Source organism: Acomys russatus, chromosome 17 (assembly GCF_903995435.1).
Source record: "Acomys russatus chromosome 17, mAcoRus1.1, whole genome shotgun sequence".
In the NCBI taxonomy this organism is placed as follows: domain Eukaryota; kingdom Metazoa; phylum Chordata; class Mammalia; order Rodentia; family Muridae; genus Acomys; species Acomys russatus.
The window spans coordinates 41,280,072-41,301,470 of record NC_067153.1 but is presented as its reverse complement, the minus strand read 5'-3'; the positions used below and the strand labels follow the sequence as shown (position 1 = coordinate 41,301,470).

General features: G+C 52.3%; 1 protein-coding gene across 1 annotated transcript; it reads left to right on the top strand.

Annotated features, from left to right (window-relative positions):
* Window positions 1-5,277: 5,277 nt before the first annotated feature.
* Il2rb (interleukin 2 receptor subunit beta) lies at window positions 5,278-19,773 on the top strand. The gene is made up of 10 exons (XM_051159922.1): window positions 5,278-5,423; window positions 8,868-8,994; window positions 9,931-10,054; window positions 10,698-10,776; window positions 12,749-12,854; window positions 14,730-14,878; window positions 15,360-15,525; window positions 16,152-16,272; window positions 17,500-17,584; window positions 18,731-19,773. The coding sequence occupies exons 2-10, from the start codon at window positions 8,901-8,903 to the stop codon at window positions 19,436-19,438; spliced, it is 1,632 nt and encodes a 543-aa protein (XP_051015879.1). The 5' UTR covers window positions 5,278-5,423; window positions 8,868-8,900; the 3' UTR covers window positions 19,439-19,773.
* The last annotated feature ends 1,626 nt before the right edge of the window (window positions 19,774-21,399 follow it).

The window sequence follows — 21,399 nt, the reverse complement described above, 5'->3', positions numbered from 1 at the left end:
AAGCCAGAGGACCTGAGTTGGATCCCAGATCTGGCAAAGACAGGAGGATCTGGCTAGCCAGCCTAGTAAACTGGTAAGCTCAGGTTCAGTGAGACTGTAAGTAAAAGTTAGAGGGGCTGGGGCAGTAGCTGAACAGGTAAGATCACTTACTGCACACATGGGGAGGGCTGAGTTCTAACCCCCCCAAACCACACAAAAAGCTGGAAGTGGCTACATACACTGTTATAATCCCCAGTAGTGGGGTCACTGGGGCTCGCTGCATGCCAACTTGCCTCCAGGCCCAGTGAGAGACCCTGTCTCTAGAGAACAAATCAGAGAGTGTTAGAGCCAGGAACCTGACATCTTTCTCTGGCCTCTGCATGCTTGCACAGTGCACCCCACACATGTACATACACACACGTATACCACACATGTGCCCATACCAAAGGAAAAAAAGAAATAGCCAGGCAACTTTAGACACCTAGAGACATGGCCTCAGCCTCTTTCTCTGCCTGTAGCTGCAGGAATGAGGGTGTGATGGATGGTGCCTGAGCATCTCCTGGATGTGTGAGGAGGAGGCAGCAGAGTGGCTGTTGAGGATGTCCCAGGAAAGAGAGAGGTTGGCTCTGGATCCTGACCTCACAGAGCCACCTGCCATCCTGGGCTGCCACTTCTGGACTTCTTACGTCTGTGAGAGGAATCAGTCCTCTCTTATCTGAAGCTGTCGTTTTCTTCTTTCCTGTTGATGCACGCAGCTGAACTGGGACCCTGCTGTTGGTGGGAAGGGGTCTGCAGCTTGCGGGGTCTGGTAGAACAGGTCAGTGATGATGAGACAGAGGAGCAAGTGCCATACTGATTGATGCAGAGGGACAAGGGACTGTGGGGGAGGAGCTGGTACAGAAACCTGGGGACAGCAGCATAGACCCTGATGGCTCCCAGAGGCTTGAATGATGAGGGGTGTTGGATCCTGTCTTAGGGTTTCGATTGCTGTGATGAAATGCCATGACCAAAAAGCAAGTTGGGGAGGAATGGCTATATTTGGGTTACATGTCCCTATTGTGGAAGTGAATCAGGGCAGGAACTCAAACAGGGCAGAAACACAGAGGCAGGAGCTGATGCAGAGGCCATAGAGGGGTGCTACTTACTGGCTTGCTTTCTATGGCTTGTTTAGCGTGCTCTCTTATAGAATCCAGGACAACCAGCCCAGCGATGGCACAACCTACAATGAGCTGGGCCCTTCTCCACCAATCACCAAGTAAGAACATGACATACAGGCTTGCCTATAGCTTGGTCTTATAGAAGCATTTTCTCAACTGAGGTTCCCTCCTCTCAGAGGACTTTAACTTGTGTCAAGACATAAAACTATCCAGTACAGAGGCAAACCCCTGGATTCCAGGGTGCAAAGGAGAGGGGAATCTGAGGGGGTCCAGCATGGCTTTGTGTCCAACAAGAGCAATCTTATGGTGGACAAGGGGGAAAGTCACAGCTGAGAAGGGACATTGGGGCTAGGAAACACCTGCAAAAATGGGGTCTTTGCAGTAGCGAGTGAGCTGTGAACTATGTTTGTGAAAGTAGAGGGTGAAGGGAAGTTTGTTCACAGCAGAAACCCATCAGGATGCAGAAGGAAACAGGGGTATAAAAGGCCCAGGATCAGCATCTGTGGGGACTGTGGGGTCAGGATGCTGAGGGGAAAGGTAGCTTAGTGAAGGGGTTTATCTAAACACAGCAATCTTCAGTAAGAGACCTGGGGTGACTAGATGAACACTGTCAGGCCTCTGACATCTGAGAAACGTCTAGGTTCTTCCTCACGACATCCCAGAGGAAATGCTGGTGTCTCCAGAACAGCAGACCAGGGTTCTTAGGGGACTCCAGTATTTTCTGCGAGGGTGGTCTGTGAACAGTGGAGTCCCACTGGTGACACAGCATGCCTGTGCCCTGCACATGAAAGTCCCAAAGTCTGAACATGAACTGATGGCCAGTTGATGACCAGTAAGAATGCTTGGGCTGGAGGAAATTGGGGTGGGAGTTTCCTTGAGACCAGGGGTCTGGTGAGTCCCATGAGCTTTGGGGCTAAGCTACCAAGCTGGGGCTGTGTGATGAGTATTCTGAAAACTCCTGGGAAAAAAGGGGTGAAGTGATCTGATTGGGGTTGAAGAGTGCTCATCACTGCTGCCCATTCTGGCTGCTGAAAAGGAAACTATGACTGGGCAGGAAGTTCCTGTGGTCCCAGGGATGGGAGGAGGGTCGGCACACTCCCCTGCACCTGGATGGTGCCTAGGCCTTTGGACCCTGCTATGTCTAGTACTGCTGCATAAATGAGAGTGAAGTTGGCATTTATGCCTTACTTTCCTTACAGACCAGAAATCCTAGCAAGGAAGAGGGGGTGGGGTGGGTGGGAGATGGAGAGCAAGAAAATGAAAGACTGGGGAGAGAGAGAGAAGAAGTTGGAAAAGGGTGGGCAGAAAAACAGAGAGACAGATGGATTAAAAGTGGGGGTTTTTAAAGGCTGTAGCATGTAGACTAAACCTTTCATCTCCCACCCCACTGGCCATACTGGGTCCTAGACTCCACCTTCTCCCAAGGGTGGCTGAGAAATGGGGTCTGTCACATACTGGGGAGAATGCCCCGTGGGGCCGGGGGAGCATAAGCTCATCTTTTTCCTCATACCTCTATGTGCCCCTCCTAGGTCTCACAGGTCAGAGGCTCTGAGAAGAGAGTAAAGACTGTGGTTGCCTCAGGCCCTGGCCTGGCAGCTTAGTCGGTTTTTACTGACTGAAAGAAGGGTAAAAGAAGATGGAGGATGGCAAAGAGGCCTGGACTGCACCAGTCAGGCCGGTCCGTGTCATCCCCACAGACAAAGCTACGATGACACTGGGTCTTTCGAAACTGGATTATCTGTGGTTTCTGACTTTGCCTAGGGAGAAAGAATTTCTTTTGGCTTTATATGTGCTTTAAAATTTTTTTTAACTGATTCTATTTACCTGGCCAGAGGAGCTAAGTTCAAGGTTTGCAAGCTAATCCAAGAGCCAGTCATCATGACTTCCTACGAAGCTTCCAGAAATATCCTGTCAATTTCTATGTTACTGTGTTTATGTTTTTTATCTTCTTCTGTCACAGAAGAGCCTTCTAGGGTAGGAGGGAAGTGGGCTGGGAGAGAGCTGTCAGCCATTTTCTGTGGCTGTAACTCAATACGTCAGAGAATTGAAGCTTGTTGGGCTCACAACTAAGCTCAAGACCCATGACAGTGGCAGTGGGGAGGCCTTCCTGCCACATCATAGCAGGTCTGAGGCATCACATGGATGGACAGAGCAGTGTGCTGGCTCTTGTCTCTCTTCCAAGTCTCAAGTCTACTACTGATGCCATTGTGGGGAGCCACCTTCATGATGTCATCCCACCCTAACGCCCTCCAAAGTTTCTGCCTCCTCAGTCAAACAATATATGAATTTGGGGGTTAAATTTCTAATATATGAGCCTTTAGAGAATGTTTATACCCCAACAGGGAGCACTGACTCTTATTCCAAGCCTCCATGTAGGGCCTGGATACCTTTCTGTGTGGTGGTCTTCTCACCACATCCCAGGCAGGAACTGATAAAACCCTATTACAGTTTGGATATGAGGTGCCCTGCAGATAGCTCCTGTGCAGAAAGCCTGGTACCCTGATGTTGCTTTTAGAAAGGGATAGGATCGTGAGGATGTAATCTTTGAGTTAGTCCATGGATGAGTTTGTAGCAGAATGTGCTGTTAGGAAGTGGGAGTGGTAGGAGGGAGCAGGTCCATGGGAGCATGCTTTGGGCAGATGTATCCTGTCCTCAGAAGCTTTGCTCCCCTCTTCCCCTACTTCCTGGTTGACACACTGGGACAGGTCTAAACCCCCAGGAGCCTGGTCCCACAAGAACTGAGAGCCACAAGAACTCTTTGCTCAGGAATGTTGTCACCGCTATGGAACTAAAGCGGCATCTCAATTTACAGATTTGGGAACTGAAGCTCAGAGAGTGCAGGTCACACAGTCAGGGTGACTCTCCCCAGCAGTGCCACCCCACCTGTCTCCTTTCCTGGCTCAGTTCTCAATTCTCTTTTTTAGGGTCTTTGATTTCACTTTCTGGCATCTGCCGAGGGAACCATCCGTTGGGCTGCCCTTCTAAATTCTCCTACCCACTTACCCCTCATCGCATAAACATTTCCTGGTGAGATGCAAACAAAAATCTGCCCCCCCCCCATATCCCAAATGGGGCGCCAATGACAGACAAAAGGGAGCATTTCAATGAAGTCCAGCTTTGTGAACTAGCTGACTGTTCATTGAGTGAGGGGTTATGGGTGATACCAAAGCGACTGAGTCACAATCTAGCATGGATGATAACACATCATAGCTGCATAGATGGGGTCCCTACACTCTATATCATGTAGCACCCCTGATTCTAGTTACCTATAGGGGGAGGGAGGCTGGACCTCAGGCGCGAGTCTGATGCTGTCTCCCTCCTTTCTGTGAGGGGATGAATGATGCTCTCTTGTGGCGGTCACAGCTGCCCCAATGAAGATGGTGGTGGCGGTTAGGTTGAGAAAGCAGCATTCTGCATTGCTTCCCTTTTTACAGGAGACAGCAGCTTGTTATATTTCCCCAAGCAGGACATTAAAACCAGGATGAAGGGAGAAAGAAAGTGGGAGTCCCTGGGCAGTGAACTCCTCCACTTCGCTGTCCCGTGATACTACACGTAAACACTCGTTCATTTATCATGAAAGCCATCTCACTGAGAGAGGAAAAATTAGAACCTATGACTTTGAAAAGAAGAGGGAAGTTCCAGAAGGTCCAATCAGTGGCTATCAAATTGCTCATCAAGCCCCGAAACTAGTCACCCCTGAATGTTAGCCTGAATAAAGGGCATCTCAGAAAGCTGGGGAGAAGGGGGGGTGGTGGTGGATGGGAGATAAGACATATGCCTGGACTCTAGGTCCTAGAGGGATGTGTCTGTGAGTGGTTTTGGTGTTAGGGTGTGTGTGTGTGTGTGTGTGTGTGTGTGTGTGTGTGTGTGTGTAGTGTGTGACCAGAAGATAATGAGGTTAGGGTAGCATGTGTGAGATGCAGTGAGGGTGGTGTAGGCAAAGAAGGGCCTGCCCCCTCAGGCTCTGTGTACAGCTAGGTCCCTGTACCACAGTGACTGTGTGAGTATGCCACATGCCACATGCGGTGGCTGCCCCTGAGCGTAGGAGGAGATCTTATCAGTGCTAGGTGTGTGGAGTTTCAGGCTACCTCATCAACCCCCCCCCTCCACCTCCCATTGGGCCTTGCCCCTCATCCTCTATACAGGAAGTGGGCTCGCCCTGGGTTTCAGTCTGTTGCTGGCCTAGCTGCTGTCTGCTACCCAAGGTGCGGAGCAGGAGATGGCTGTGGACCCAGTCTCCAGTAGGACTGCAGGGACCATATCGCCACAACTCCATGTCGCAGCCAGGTGATACCCCCGTGTGGTCCTCTGGGAGCCCAGAGCACCCCACCACTTCTTGCTGGTTATACCAGGAGACAGGGAGCTGGGGAGACACTCTTTCTGACTTAATTCCCCCTATAGTTTCTGTCTGGGTTTAGATGCCCAGTCTTGTCTTGGGAGTCCCTGGTGATTGGGTAGCCTGGATGTCATGGTTTCTTCTTTAAGAATAGGCCTTCTAATGTCAGGCCACAGTGGCTCCTTCCTAGCCTACACTATGGGGCATCTGTGAGCCATTTTGCTTTGAGGGCCTCCTCTGGGCCCTGTGTGGTGATGTCTTAGCCCAGAGGGGTAGAGGACAAGGTGAGTGGCTAGAGTCAGTGCTTGGGCTGTAGTGTGTGTGGGTCTGGTGGGACCCACCCCTGCTTCCGGTGGAGTGTGTCTCAGCCTGGGGAATAATGAGGGAGAGAGAGAGAGAGAGAGCGGGAGAGAGAAGGAATCTCCCCTGGGACCTGGCTGTGATGCCGGCTATACTGACTGACAAGTGTCTGAGGGCCCTAGGCTGGAGGCCAGAGGTGGGGTTCCAGCTTAGATTTCTCTCTTACTTTACTGAGTGGCTAGAGAGGTCAGGAGCATATCCAGGCCCTGGGCCGCCTGAGGTAACAACTTCCCACCTTCAGCTGTGTTTGTAGCACTTCAGAGCCAAGGTGGGTGGCCCGAGGAAGGTGGAGCTACCTGTGAAGGTCCATTTATTTCCACATACTCTTCCAGGAGATATGCCCAGTTGAACAGCAAGAGGTGAGCTCTGTGTGTGTGTGTGTGTGTGTGTGTGTGTGTGTGTCTTTGGGGAGGTGGTCAGAAAGGGAATCTCTGAGGTCAAAGGTCAACAGGTCTGATAGAAAAGCTCCTGCTTGTCACCTGCCCTTAGCAGGACCCCACAGACCTGAGGGACCTCAGACTACACTGGGCTGGAATTTGGTCCTTTTATCCTAGGGAGTAGGCTGGCTGTGCCTTGATCTTCCCATGTGGAAAGACCAGCCACAGAACCTACTCTTGTGCTGTGAGACCGTGCTGCGACATGTGTGGGTCAATCTGAGGCAGGGAGCATGACTGTCAGTCACCGCTGACCCTCCTCCATCACAAGCGTCATTGTACTGGAAATCAGGTGACCCAGTTAGAATGGCCTGAGCCTGTGGGATGACAGATCCTGTCAGAGGCCTCAGTGGAGACAAATGAGTCAGGAGTGGGAACGTCTGGTAGTTGTGAAGGACATGCGTGGGTGAGCCTCAGGGAGACAGTGCCTGAAACTCTGAGGTCTTGGGCTGTTCTTGCTCTGCCAGAGGCTGGCCTCATGCTGTGTGGTTTTGAGTGCCTTTCTTAGTCTCCTAAAGACTCCATTTCCTTCTTTCTTTTTTCCTAGACAGGGTTTCTCTGTGTAGCCTTGGCTGTCCTGGGCTCGCTTTGTAGACCAGGCTGGCCTTGAACTCACAGAGATCCACCTGCCTTTGCCTCCTGAGTGCTGGGATTAAAGGCTTGCGCCACTGCAACTGGCTTCTCCATTTCCTTTTTGCTGAAGAACGGCCACAGCTGCTTAGAGCTACCCCTCTCCACCCCAGCCAAACCCTTCCAGAACCTTCCATATTTTCTTGCATCTAACACTGCCCAGGATGAGCAGGCACCCTGTGCTTCTTCAGCCTGGGTTGGGGAGCAGGTTTGAGTGCCTTTTCCCAGGCCTGCTGTGCTTTTGCTGGGGCTTGTGGTCTGGCCCTGACCTGCCTGTGATCTTGTCTCTTTATTCCTTTTCCTCTCCCCTATGGTTACGTCACAGGCCTTCCCAGCTTGAGGCTGTTTAGATGTCTTGGCCTAACCCAGCTCGCTGCCTCATCAAAGACCCACAGTGCTTCAGATCAGCTGTGGAGGCCTCTTGCTTGGTGCAGCGGCCTGTTAGGGCTCCCTCCTGACCCAAACACCTTCAGGCCAGGGATGCTCTGGGTAGAACCCCAACTCTGTAGACTCGGCTGTGGGAGCCTTGGTCTCTTTGTCTGGGTAGCAAAGACGCTGAGCAGCTCCTGAGCTGCTGGGCAGAAGAGAGTGGCTGGAAGCCTGAAGGCCCCAGCACATGACCTGAACAGTGCTCACTGAGCATGCCTGGCAAGTACTGTCACCAGGCCACGCTGCATACTCATTGCCCTGGTCGATGCCCAAACACAGTCCTGCAGTGTGTGTGACATTGAGCACTTCCTGGGTGACAAGTTCAGCAACTTGGAGTGGGTACTCTGCTTTGACAGTCTGTCAACTGTCACGCAAGAGGGATAGATGGCAACTCAAGGCAAGACATCCTCCTTCATGGGGGGAACCAGGGTGAGTGTCACAGGACTAGAAGAAAAAGGAATATGAGATGAGCCTTTAGAGGATAGCAGCCTCTGTGGCACTGGAGAAAGAACAACCCTGGAGAGGCCTTTAGAGGACCAGACCAGAACCACCAGCTTGTGGAACCTGTGAGAGCCACCTGAGGCAGGGCTCCGTGTTGCCTTGCAGGCTCTTCAGAGCTGAAGTTGGAGCTCTTGGTGGCCCTGTGCACTCTCTTCCTCTGAGCCCACTTTTCAGCCTTCATCCCATTTTTTTTTTTCAGTTCAGTCTATGAAAGATGAGGGTATCCTGGAACCTCATGGCTGAACAGCAACTGTCTGTATGTGACAGATATTAGTTTGGGAATTAGAGATCCAGGAATGAATGAAACCAAAGTGCCCCTTGTCCTTCCTTATGGCCCATCTGTGACTTGTGGGCGCAAGTGTGAGTGTGCATATGTGTGTGTGTGTGCGCGCGCATGCATGCATGCATGCATGCATTGAATTTTTAACTGAACACTGTTCTAAGTTGTGTGCTAAAGCCTCACGATGCCCTTCACTATCTGCATGGGACCTGAGCTATTCCTTTGCTCAGAATATCCATGATGCAGATGCTGCCCACCTGTCAGTCACCTAGTGGCCTTGGCTGTCCAGTCTCCTGTTGTAGCGTTCACAGTGCTATGACGGGTCCCTGTCATCTCACATCACCTGGCTATATGGGTTGGGCACCTGCCGGAAGATACTTTGAGTGGGAGAGACCTCATTCACACAGTGCTCAGGAGTGTCCCTAGGAATCTTCTTGTATCCTAGCATTGTCATCCATGTCTCATAATGGGATTGTAATTTATAGGAAAAACATAGGATTGTGAGGATTGGTCTGGTGTTTCAGGCATCCCTGGGGGTTTTAGAATGTATCCTTTGAGGGACAGATTTACTTACTACTTTGCACAAACAATGCCGATGCAAAATGGGGTGAAGTATGGTACGGAAGTGACAGCTGATTAGGACCGGAAGGAAGGGAGTGAGCTCCTGTGGGACAGAGGGCCTGGGGCCGGGGCTGCGCTGGCTCTGAATTGAGCAGGATGAGGGGTCCTGACTTGTTCTCACTTTGCTCTCTTCCACTTAGGGCCTACGTCCTCAGCTCTGCCTCTTGGATGTGATGGCTTCCATAGCTGTGTCCTGGCGTCTGTCCTTCTACATCTTCCTTCTGGCCTTGGCTATACCTTGGGAATCGGCGGCGATGGCGGTGAAGGGTGAGGACCCAGCCTTTTTTGATGCCCATGCTGTCCTTGATGGGAGGTCACATCCAAGACTCCTGCGGTCTACAGCAGGAGGCAGGGGAGGGAGGAGGAGGGCCATCAATAGCAGGAGGCAGGGGAGGGGAGAGGAGGGCCATCTACAGCAGGAGGCAGGGGAGGGGGAGGAGGGCCATCTACAGCAGGAGGCAGGAGAGGGGGAGGAGGGCCATTTACAGCAGGAGGCAGGCGAGGGGGGAGGAGGGCCATCAATAGCAGGAGGCAGGGGAGGGGGAGGAGGGCCATCAATAGCAGGAGGCAGGGGAGGGGGGAGGAGGGCCATCTACAGCAGGAGACAGGGGAGGGGGGACGGTGTGATGGGACCAGAGGCCAGGTATTCACCTCCTTGAGGCCTGCACAGGCCTCTCCCAGGCACATGCAGAGGCTGTTGATGACCCCTGCTTGGCCATGGATAGGAGCTCTGTCTCCTCCCTTTGAAAATAGGTCTGAATAGGGGGTGAGAGGTGGCTCAGCGGGCAAAGTGGCTGGTGTGTATGCATGAGAAGTTGATTTCCCCAACACTCATATAAAACAGTTTAGGAATGGGGTGGCAAAGTGGCTCACTAGGCAAATGGCTTGTCCCACAAGCCTTACAGCCTGAACTCAGTTCCCCAGATCCTATGGTAGGAAGGAGAGAGTCAATTTCCAAAAGTTGTCTTCTGGCCTCTATGCACATACCATGGCATCTGTGCCATGTGCACTTTCATGCATGTGTGCGTACACACACACACACACACACACACACACACACACTGAAATGAGTTTAGATCCTGCCTGTCTGAGTTACCTACCTCCTCCTCTGGCAGGTGCAGGGTGCCTGGTGTAGGGTAGTGAACAGGCTCAGAGGCCATGTGTGCCCCGTAGCCAGCCACTCACACCCCACTCTGCCCACAGACTGCCCCCATCTTAAGTGCTTCTACAACTCAAGAGCCAATGTCTCCTGCGTGTGGAGTGAGGAAGAGGCCCGTGCTGCCCGTCAGGTCACGAACTGCAGCATCCATACAAAATCAAACGTTCGGTAAGTATGGCTCGCTCACAGAGCAGAACCTCGGGCCTGTGGGAGCCCTGAGCTGTGGAATTCTGAGCCTGAGATTCCCAGCAGTTAGCACCAGGATTGGCCACTCAGTCATTTGGACCCCTGGTAGCAGGTGGGATCTAGGCTCTAGTTGAGAGCTATCGATCGAGGTCCTGCACCAGGTCGTTTGGGGACAGTGGCTGTGAGCCCTTGCTGCAAAGTTAGACTCTATGTCAAAGACAACTGGGGTACATATTTGGTGCTTGCTGAGTTTTTTAATAATCTGGTATTTTGGGAGAGCCCTCAGGCAGCTGTGGGGCCACTTTGCCTGGGGTGATGCTGTCCTGTGGGGACAGGGACAGGGACAGGAAGTATCTGGAGAGCCATAGACTTCTTCAGGCTAAATTTAGCTGTGTGGAGCTTGGGGCCTGGGGGCTGAGCTGACTCTGGTTGCTGGGAGGATGGTATGGAGATGGTGAAGGCATGAAAAGGGATTCTGGTGGGGGGGCGGGTCTAGGAGCATAGGGAGCCACTAGCCTCTAGTCTACTGTGCTGCTGTCTCTAGCACAGGGGCCCCTGAGAAAGGTCTCTGGGTAGCTCTGTAGCACTGTCTTGATTTCTAAGGCGACTCTTTCTGTTCTACAAGGTCCTTGAACAAAACCTGTGAGTTTTATCTTGTGAGACAGGCATCTTGGGCCTGCGACCTGATCCTTGGGTCCCCAAATGTAAGTAGCATGGGCAGTGAGGTGTGTGTGTGTGTGTGTGTGTGTGTGTGTGTGTGTGTGTGCGTGTGTGCGTGTGTGCGTGTGTGTAAGTTTGTGTGTATGTGGTGTATGCATATACAGGTGTATTTGTATATGCATGTGTGTGGTGTGTGTGTGTGTGTGTAGGTTTGTGAGTATGTCATGTATGTATATGCAGGTGTGTGTGTGTATGCGTGTGTGTGTGTGTGTGTGTGTGTGTGTGTGTGTGTGTGTGTGTGTGAAGTCCCTCCAGCTGTGGGCTGAGGCCTCAGGCTGAGCCTGGACCTCTACAAGGCTCAACCTGGTAACACAAAGCAGGCCACCTGAGCTGAACAGGAAGAACAGGAGTTGGCGTGTTGGGCTTGCACCCTTGCTGCCCCTGTGTAGACTGTTGCCCCTTACCCTATACTGTGGCTCTTGCCATCCTTTTACATCCCAGTAACAATGACAGTCAGACAGGCTCTGACTGAGGCCTCAGATCTAGGGGACAGTGGCATGCTAGAGTCGGGCATCCCAGCCTTGGTGCTATCTCACAACGACTTAGTGACTCTGTGTAGCTTCAAGGCCTCAGTTTTCCCTACCATAAAATAGAAAAGAAAATGGAAGGCTAAGAGAGGTCTGCTGGCTGCCAAAGGTCACCCAGCCATAGGCAGCTGAGCTAGGACTGACCCCAGGCCTGGGGGCTCCTGGGGGCTTTTCCATATTGTCCAGCTGCCTTTTGTAGGGTCCCAGACCCAGACCATGTGGATGTAGCTTAAACATGTCCTCAGACCCTCTGGGCAGGGGCAAAGGGTTGCCGTGGGGAGTCCAGGCTATGGTATCCTGGCTTTAGGAAGTTTTACATATTATGAGAGAAAGGGGAGGGGAGGATGGCACCCAGCACAGCTGATGAGCTTTGGTATATACAACCGACTTCCATCCTGGTCCCATTATTTCTTAGCTGTGTGACCTTAGGCAAGTCCCTAACCCTCTCTGTGTTTCAGTCTCCTGGGCTACCTGATGGGGATGGTGGTAGTATGTGTCTGTCTCAGAGGGTACTGAGAGAATTCAGTGAGGTAATTTATACAAAGAAGAGGGGGACAGAAGTTCCCAGCAGCCTGGTACTGCCAATGCCTTCGGGGCAACCACAGCAATGATAGCCAAGCTGTGCTAATATTAGGCATGTGTGCACCTGAGCTGGTAGCAGCTGTGAGAGGTGAGGGCAGTGTTCTCCATGAAGTGGGATGATATAGTCAGTGCCTGGAGTTGGTCAGGGAACTCTAAGGGCCCAGTTCAAGGCTGATGCCTGTTGGAGGGGCCAGGCCTTAAGGCTTGGACTGTAAACTGCCACCCAGTCTCAGAGCATAGGTCCTACCGTGGCCTGCCTCTGAGCCTCCTCTTGTGGGGGGGCCTGTGGTATCGCCTACTGGGGGACCATGTCACTCATCCTCTGTGCTCTGGTCATTCTGGGGAGCTGTGGCTGCAGTGGTCTCATGTGAACCCACTTCCTGCTATCAAGCTGAGTGGTCTCAGCGAGCAGCATCGGGAAGGACTAACTATGTTCATCAGCAAAATGTGAGCAGTGGCTGCCTGCAACACATGTAGGACCTAGCCATTCTCTTCCAGAACAATCATGGGATAAGGCTACTTAGCTACTTGCATACCTCTTGTGATGGGGCGCTTTCTCCCAACCCTGGTGGCCTACTTCAGTTTCTATCGGGGATTACTGAGTCACTATGCTCTGTGCCAAACCCAGCTGCTGCCTGTGTTTGTAAATAAAGTTTTATTAAAATGTGGCCCTTGAGTTGTGACAGACTTAGCTAAAAGTGCTCCCAGCCTGGCTGGTTATAGACAACATGTGCTGCCCCCTGCCTTACATAGCTGGGTAGAGGCAGGGCATGTCCTTGTCTTGACATTTGACTGGTCTCTTCTCAGTATCTTCTGGAAGCTACACCTCTGCCTTTCTCCCTTGTAGTTACAATCACTGACCTCCGCAGACATCCTCAACATAAGCATGGTGTGCTGGGAGGGGAAGGGCTGGCACATGGTGGAGACCTGCAACTTCCGTCCCTTTGATAACCGTGAGTATAGAATCTGGTTTTGTGGGTGCCGTCTAGCCTCCCCGCTTCTGAGCCTTTCCCAAGCCTGTCTTGGTTCCAACCTCCCCACCCCACCTGGAGAGTCCCACTTAGACTTCAGCTTTCACTTATTTGTGGGTCTGTCTCCTGCTGGGTTGGGAGCTCCCCAGGGCATTCTCTGCTCACCCTGTCCCTCCTCCCTGAGCACTCAACACCAGCCTGAGCAGGCAGTGCTTGTGAAAGGCTTGAGTGTTGTTGAAGGACTGAGTGCTCTTTGACTTTGGAGGCCACCTCTAGAGAATCAAAGGGCAGGCGGGGGGTGGGGTGGGGTGGGGGGAGAGATCCAGGCAGGATTCAAATTGCAGCCCTGCCTTGACTCAGCAGTCTGGCAAGTCACATTTGGGCTTTAGTTTTCTTCTCTGAGGTCCTCATAACAAGAAAGAATGTAAGCTAGGATGCAGGGGGAAAACCCTAATGTTTTGTGGGTGGACAGAATCTCAGGGTTACAGGCTTAGAGCACTTTAGTTTGGGGATAATGAAGTAAATATCACACTTAAAATCCATGAAGGTAGAGGCTGGAGAGATGGCTCAATGGTTAACAGCACTGACTGCTCTTGTGTGAGATCAATTCCCAGTAACCACATGGTGACTCACAATCATCTGTAAGAAGATCTGATGCCCTCTTCTGGCACGCAGGTGTACATGCAATGCACTCATATATAAAATATAAATAAATAAAAGAGCCACACAGGCTGGGCATGTGGCTAGTGGTAAAACACTTGCCAAGCTTGTGCCAACATACTCTCACAGATATTAATAAACAAGTATATTGAGTGAGTGTGTAAATAGTGTAACTGAGAAATGACTCTTAGATGTTTATAATTTATATTCAGTAAGTATACTAGCGGAATACACAGATATAAGTTTATACGAAATGCTATGTAATTATAGTTATATGTTTATAATTATTTAAATATATGCCTTGCATAAATATATTCATGTAAATACATCAATAATAAAGATATCTGGATAAAATAGAGTACATGAGCTGGTGCCTGTACAGCTCTCCGATAAGTTGTCAAGCAGGGCAAGGCTGCTCGCCAATCATTCACCAGCTGATGAGTCACCCTGGAGAATGCCTCAGCAGACATCACAGTCTCTGACTTGGGCATCCTAGGAGGGATGGTAGGCACAAAAGGAAGAAGGTCCCCAATAGATTCACTCTATTAGGTGTAGGCAGAATAGCAAGAGGAGCGGCCTCAGGGTGGTGAAGCATACCTAGGGAAGGTTGTTCCATTTGAGCAGAGGACTGAGGAGAAGCAGGTACAAAGGAAGAGGGGCAGGGCCAAGAGGGAGGGAAGAAGGTTCAAATTGGGCTGGGATGGGTTTAGAAGAAAGAAGGAAGTAGGTAGGTGTGGAGGAGGAAATGGAACCAGTTCAGAGTAGGACATGAGAAAGAGAAGGGGGGGGGCATGTGCAGAGGAAGAAGAAGAGCGGGTGCAGAGGAAAATGAACAGGTGTGGTGAAGGAGAAGCAGGTGCAGAGGGGGAAGGGCAGCAGATGGAGAGAAGAAGCAGGTGCAGACAAAAAGCCCATGCAGAAGAGGGGCAGCAGGTGTTGAGGATGGGACAGTAGGCTCAGAGGAGGAGGAACAGCAGGTGCAAAGGAGGAGGAAGAGCTGGTGCAGAGGAGGAGCAGGTGCAGAGGAGGAGGGAAAGCAGGTGCAGAGGAGGGGGAACAGGTACAGAGGAAGAAGTGCAGCAAGTGCAGAGGAGGAGTTGGTACTGGGGATGTTGTGTGGTGGAAACTGGGCTGAAAGTTCTTGGTATCATACTGATTGGTCCGTGATATCTATTCCTTCCTCTCCTCGGTCTGCAGTTCGCCTGGTGGCCCCTCATTCCCTCCAAGTCATGCACCTTGAAACCCGGAGATGCAACATAAGCTGGGAGGTCTCCCAGGTCTCTCACTACATTGAACAAACGTTGGAATTTGAGGCCCGCACACGTTCTCTGGGCCATAGCTGGGAGGTGAGGGCATAGCCACGCCCCTGCTCCTTCTGCACCTTCTTGTTGCCCTTGTCCATTTCTACATGCTGTGTGCAGCTGGTTCACCCTGGTCCTTCTATATTGTTTGGGACTACTTGCTTTGCCTATGCTTTTATAGCTTGAGCATGCATCTGAGTCCATATCTATGTGGACTCCAGAGTAAGGTGGCATGTGAGGCTCAGCAGCCATTTTTTCACATTCCAAATGCAGCATACTTCCTGGTTGCAGGGGGACGGTGTGGCAGGGGGATGACGGGGACTGAACCTTATCATCCACACACATGTTCCTCTACTTATCTGTGGACTGTGAGAGAGGGGAAGAAGTCTCAGGGTCCCAGCAGCCAGGGAATCAGAGAGCTTTTGGGAAGGCTGGGAAAGGGCTGCTTGCTTTGCCTCCTGGCCTGGTTGTGGGAGGTGAAGTGGACAGTGGAGACATTGCTGAGCTGAGACCCATCTCTACCCAGGATGTGCCCCTGCTAAGCCTCAAGCAGCGGCAGCAGTGGATTTTCCTGGAGACGCTTACCCCTGACACGTCATATGAGCTCCAGGTGAGGGTCAGGGCCCAACGAGGTGACACCAGGACCTGGAGCCCCTGGAGCCAGCCCCTGGCCTTTCGGACAAGGCCGGCAGGTACAGTGGGCAGCCTGGAGGGAGCTTGGCAGGGCCAAGGTGCTCTGGGAGCTGCAGAGGTGGCATTGGCTTCTCCTGATCTCCCTCTTGTGGGGTCACTTACCAGAGATAGGGCTACTGAGGGGTCAGCCATGGCCCATGAGTGGTACTCTGTGTCCACTCTGAATCTTTAGAATTCATGGCTGGGAGCTGCTTTTCCCAGCAGGACAGATAATGTGGGGCACAGTAGTTCAGTTCTGCCGGAAGTGTGAGTGTAGCCTCTTAGCCTGGATACTGTGGGGCTGCCACACCTGGTGGGGACCCTTGAGGACCCGTCTCTGGCTGTGTCACTTGCTGAGTTCAAGGGACATGGAAGCTCTAGGCGTGATGCTGAAAAGCCTCAGTAACTGAGGTAGGAGTTAGTCAGGGCTGCCGTGGGCTCTGCTGAGAATGCCTCAGGGCCGTTGCTTTTAAGCACAGCCTGCCTTTCTGGACAAGCGAGCTTAAGCAGGACTGAGGACCAAGTCTCTAGAAAAAAACAAGCCTAGCTAGACACTGGTACCTGGCAGGGTGTGACTTGGGGGCGGGGTGTTGGGATTCAGGTGACCTTCTGACCTCTCACCTTCCACTTTTTATACCCTGGACAGATCCCAGGAATGTGACTCTTCCCATACTGTGGCTCAGACACCTTCTCCTGAGCCTTGGTTGTAGTTTTGGCTTCTTGGTCTGCGTCTACGTTTTGGTCAAGTGCCCGTACCTTGGGCCATGGTAAGAAAATTCCTGGCCAGTCTCTCCTTCCCACCTCATCTCTATTATGCACATTTTCCCAGGTTGGACTGAACTGCATCCTGCTCCCTCACACCTGCCCTCTCTCTGTTCCCTTCCTCAACAGCTAACTTGTCCCTGTGCCCCATCCCCACAGCTGGCGGGAAGGGGAGGTAGACTTTGGCAGGAAGAGTCCCCTGGGGCCTCCCAGAAGCTCCCAGGGGCCTCTGAGTGTCTTTTCTATTGCTCTTGGTCCCCTCCTATCCATTCCAACCTTGTCACACTCCTGTCAAACCCTCCTTAAGAGATTCCCCAGCACACCAGTAATACATCCCGACCTTTGATGGTTTCCACTGGAAACTATGTGCCAATCAGAAAGTGGCTCCCCTTTCTTCATTAGATATCTTCAGGTCCTGGGCAGCTTAGCGAGTAGAACATGAGGTAGGAATGCAACTTCCACTCTCTTCCCAGACCAGCTGCCTTCGTGCAATGCACCACCATCTGTGGGCGTGCTCACCAGCAGGCCTCTCTCCCGCCTCCATCTCTAGCCTGTGCGGTTTGTCCCACTCTTGAGCCACCCTGTGAATAGCACTCAGTTCTGTGTCCACAGAATGAGCAATCCTATTACAGGGTTTATTTCAGACCTGTCTCCTCCTCCTCCTCCTCCTTCTTCTTTTGGTTTTTTTGAGACAGGGTTTCTCTGTGTAGCTTTGGCTATCCTAAACTTACTTTGTAGACCAGGCTGGCCTTGAACTCTCTTCTTCTTCTTCTTCTTCTTCTTCTTCTTCTTCTTCTTCTTCTTCTTCTTCTTCTTCTTCTTCTTCTTCTTCTTCTTCTTCTTGAGACATGGTTTCTCTGTGTAGCTTGCTGTCCTGGACTCACTTTGTAGACCAGGCTGGCCTTGAACTCACAATGATCCACCTGCCTCTGCCTCCCAAGTGCTGGGATTAAAGACGTGTGCCACCACTGTCTGGCCAGGCCTGTCTTCTTGCCAGTGCTCCAGCTCCTGGGGAGCAGAGGCCTTCTCTGCTGTCTGCTCTTATGTCCCCAGCACCCTGTACTATGTTCTCCCTTAGTGACATCTCAGTCAACATTGTTGAATAAATGAGTGGGCATGGGATGGGCCCACCCCCTACTCTCAGGGCTGTGGGTAGGGCTGGTGGTAGGGCATCATGCTGCTCCTTCCGTATCTGGTCTCACCCTTCGTTTCTGCCCTTCCTCCCTGGCCAGGCTGAAGACAGTTCTCAAGTGCCACATCCCAGACCCCTCTGAGTTCTTCTCCCAGCTGAGCTCCCAGCATGGAGGAGACCTTCAGGTAGGAGCCAGGGTCAGAAGACAGAAGGGTAATTGGTGGGCAGCCCAAGGGCAGGCTGCAGGGCAGATATGTGACCAGGTGACAGTGCCTTTGCCCTCAGTGAGAGGATGCAGGGTGCTGAAGTGAGCAGCCCGTCCCATGGGCACAGCTCTGTCCCTGCTCTCCAGGAGAGCCTTACATCTAAACCACATGGCCTTGCCTCTAACCCTGGCTCTGCCACTGCCTGGCTGGGTAAACTTGGGTAAGATATAGATCTTCCCAGTGCCTCAGTTTCCTCACTTGTACAAGTGGAGGAAAAAAAAAAAAGCAGTGTTACTGTGTGTGTGTGTATGGCCCTGTGGATGTTGCTGGGCATAGGACGGGTGCTAAGGGGACACAGGGATTCCTGCCTGCTTCTCCTGGCCCTGGGGGAGTAGAGCGATGCCCAGCAGGTCCACCAACTCACCGCAGTAACACAGGTCCTCTGAAATCACAAAACCTGGGTTCGTTTTCAAAGTGTGGCCCATACAGTCATAACATCTCTATTCTACCTGCTTCAGCCTAGAAGCTTCCAGAAGAAAGGGGTGGATAGAGGGTAGAGGGAGTCTACTGTTACTACCTCCAGCCTGACTGGGGTTCCCACAATTGGGAAGCATGTGGTGGGCCAGAGGGACCTGGGGAGCTGTGCTGAGGATGAGAGGCCCAGGCTGTCTTATTATGGGACGCGATGTGTATGAGTTATGTGCACATGTTCCTGAATGCATGGCTGTGGGTCTGGTGTGGTGAATAGCTCCTTAAAATGGTTTTTCTGAGCTGGATGCGGCAGCACATGACTTTAATCCCAGCACTCCGGAGGCAGAGGCAGGTGGATCTCTGTGAGTTCGAAGCCAGCCTGGTCTACAAAGTGAGGCCAGGACAGCCAGGACTACACAGAGAAACCTTGTTTCAAAAAAACCAAAAAACAAAAACAAAACAAACAAACAAAAAACAAAACAAAACAAAACAAAAAAACAGCAGCAATGCTACATCCAGGTTGCGGGTGGGGTGGGGTTCTGGATGCTGCTGATGGATGGAGAGCAGGAGGAAGGGCAGAGAGAGGAGGAGTTGAGTTCAGTGGTGGGGTAGGAGGTAGAGCAACCCACTGATTAGCCTCACTTTCTCTGGCAGAAATGGCTCTCCTCACCCGTGCCCTCATCCTCCTTCGGCCCCGCTGGCCCTGCAGCCGAGATCTCCCCTCTGGAGGTACTTGACCGAGACACCAAGGCCATGCAGTTGCTCGCGCTACAGCAGGACAAGGCCTGCTCCCCCTCACCCAGCGGCCACTCACAGGGCAGCTGCTTTACCAACCAGGGCTACTTCTTCTTCCATCTGCCCGACGCCTTGGAGATCGAGTCCTGCCAGGTGTACTTTACCTATGACCCCTGCACGGAGGAAGACGTGGAGGAAGATGGGCCAAGGCTCCCCCAGGGCTCTCCCCTCCCACCTCTGCTGCCTCTGGCTGGAGAAGAGGGGGACTACTGTGCTTTCCCACCCAGAGATGACCTGATGCACTTCTCCCCGACTTTGAGCTCCCCCAACACTGCCTATGGCGGCAGCCTAGTGCCTGAAGAAAGGCCTCCACTCTCCTTACAGGAGGGACTTCCCTCCGTAGCACCCCCTGACACGATGGGCTTGCAGTGCCCTCTGGAGCTGGTGCTGGAAGGTGATGGAGAGGTGTTGTTGGCCCATAGCTCTGGGGAGCAGGCCAGTGTCCCTGAAGGCAGCCTTCATGAGCAAGGTCAGAACAGAGGCCAGGGCCCTGCCCTGACTCTGAACACTGATGCCTATCTGTCTCTTCAAGAACTGCAAGCCCAGGATCCGGGCCACCTGGTATAGATAGGTGGCCAGATTTGGGATCCAGATGCCTGGGGCAGGTCAGGCTTGAGGTGGAGTGGTGAGGGTTCTCTTGAGGATTGTCCACTGTTGAGGACTGTCCTCGGTTAACCCCACCCCCAAACTTAGTCATCCACTTCTGAGCCTCCACTTGCTGCTTCCTGGTCCAGCCAGGATCTGGGGTGGGGAGGGGTGGGGTGGCCAGCTCCACCTTTCTATTTAGTCATAAGGTCACTAGCTTCCTGTGCCTGCCTCACTCCCGCCTGCTCACCTTCACAGGGCAGCCAGAACTTGCTTGCCCAAGTACAAATGTGACCCCACTCCACTTCTATCCTTGAGCTTGCTGTGGCTTCCTCCTGCCCTCTGCGCTGTTTCCTGTCCCAGCTCTTGCCCTGGCAGCACTGCTGTGGAACAGCTGTCCTCAGGGTGTAGGGAGGTTGCCAATGTCTTTAGCAGAGCAAAGAGATCCAGATAAGACTAGATGCAGCCTGTTGACTGTTGAGGGTCCCTCATAGAAGGAGGGGATGGGAAGGGTCATTAGACCGTCCCCTGAGATCCTAGCCACTTCCCCGCACCCTATCCCCAGCTACGCGTAGTTCTGCCCTTGGTGCGTGTGTTCTTGGGAGATGCTGGCCTATGTAGAGCGGGGAGGGTTGGCTGAAGTGAGGCCTCCATCTGTGTAGCTATGGAGACATTGTTGTCTATTCTGGGGTTGGGTTTTTTTTTTCTGTGATGCAGCTGCTTTGGGGTCACCTATACCCCTGTAAGTAAGCCTAGTAGACTCAAAGGCTCACCAAGCTGGACTTGAGTGCACTTGTGCCTTTGATGCCATATCTGGGAGAAGTACTTATTTGTTCATGTACCCGCCCCCACCCCCCAAAAAGCTTACACAACAAGCCTTGCTCATGTCAGTGCTATCCTTTGTGGAAACCTCACAAGGATCTCCTGGGGTCTCCTGGAGTCCCTACTCTTGGGTTACACCTTTGCAGGCACTGTTCACTGTGCCTCACCTACACGTCAAATTTCCTTCATCGTGATGACGGAGGTGCTGCTTGCTTAAGGCACTCAAACGTCTCCATTCCATTCTTGAAGGAGATGAAGGGATCAGATCCTGACCCGTCTTCCTTCTTCCGGGCTTTCACCTGGCTTCTCAGGGCTAGGCTTAGTATGGACACAAACATCTACACAGCAGTGGCTGTCAGCTGTCGGTCTTTCCACACCTGCCTCATCAATTTATGAGAGAGCCCAATTGGACAGTGAGCCCTGAGTCCCAGCAGCTAGATCTCTCTCAGAGAAGAGCTCTGCTCTCTAAAGACAGCTCAACTAGTACAGAACCTCATTTTCTGTCACTTGTTCCAGAATTGACTACACCATGATGATCATTTCAGGCTTCCTGTTCACTGCTCATTGGCTACCTGGACAGACCACAGGCCCACAGGCTGACAAGCAGCCTGTGAGGGGCCTGGACAGAGAAGCTCTGTTGCAGAAGCTCCTCCTGATCTAGGCAATCAGATTATCACTCAACCAGGAGTCATGGGATCAGGTGCTTGGGGGCAAGGCCCCTAGGCTTAGCAAGAAGAGATGGGCCAGTTAAAAGGAAGTTCAGGTCCCGTATTCTCCTACCTGCCAGGGGTCAGAAGCCCTGCTTCCTTCCCTATGAAACCCCACACATCCCCTCTTGCCACAGGATGCTGTCTGTCACCAGCCCCCTCTGTCTCAGCGATGGATTAGCCCCGGGCTCTGCATCCATGCTCTTGCTTGTGTACCGCACCCAGGCAAACGGGCAAAACTTCAGCATTCTCTTGCCTTAGCTTTCAAACAGAAATGCAACTTATTTTTTTCTGCAAAAGAGATCTGGGAAGGATTCAGTTCTCTCTCTCTCTCTCTCTCTCTCTCTCTCTCATCCTCCTCCTCTCTCTTCCTCCCTCTCTCTCTCCTCAGCCTCGCTCTCTCTCCTTCCCCTC

Excerpts from the sequence above, each read along its gene's own strand:
- Il2rb (XM_051159922.1), top strand. The coding sequence starts at position 8,901 with ATGGCTTCCATAGCTGTGTCCTGGCGTCTGTCCTTCTACATCTTCCTT. Across the intron at positions 10,055-10,697 it reads CATACAAAATCAAACGTTCG|GTCCTTGAACAAAACCTGTG; the intron begins GTAAGTATGGCT and ends CTGTTCTACAAG. Across the intron at positions 12,855-14,729 it reads CTTCCGTCCCTTTGATAACC|TTCGCCTGGTGGCCCCTCAT; the intron begins GTGAGTATAGAA and ends CTCGGTCTGCAG.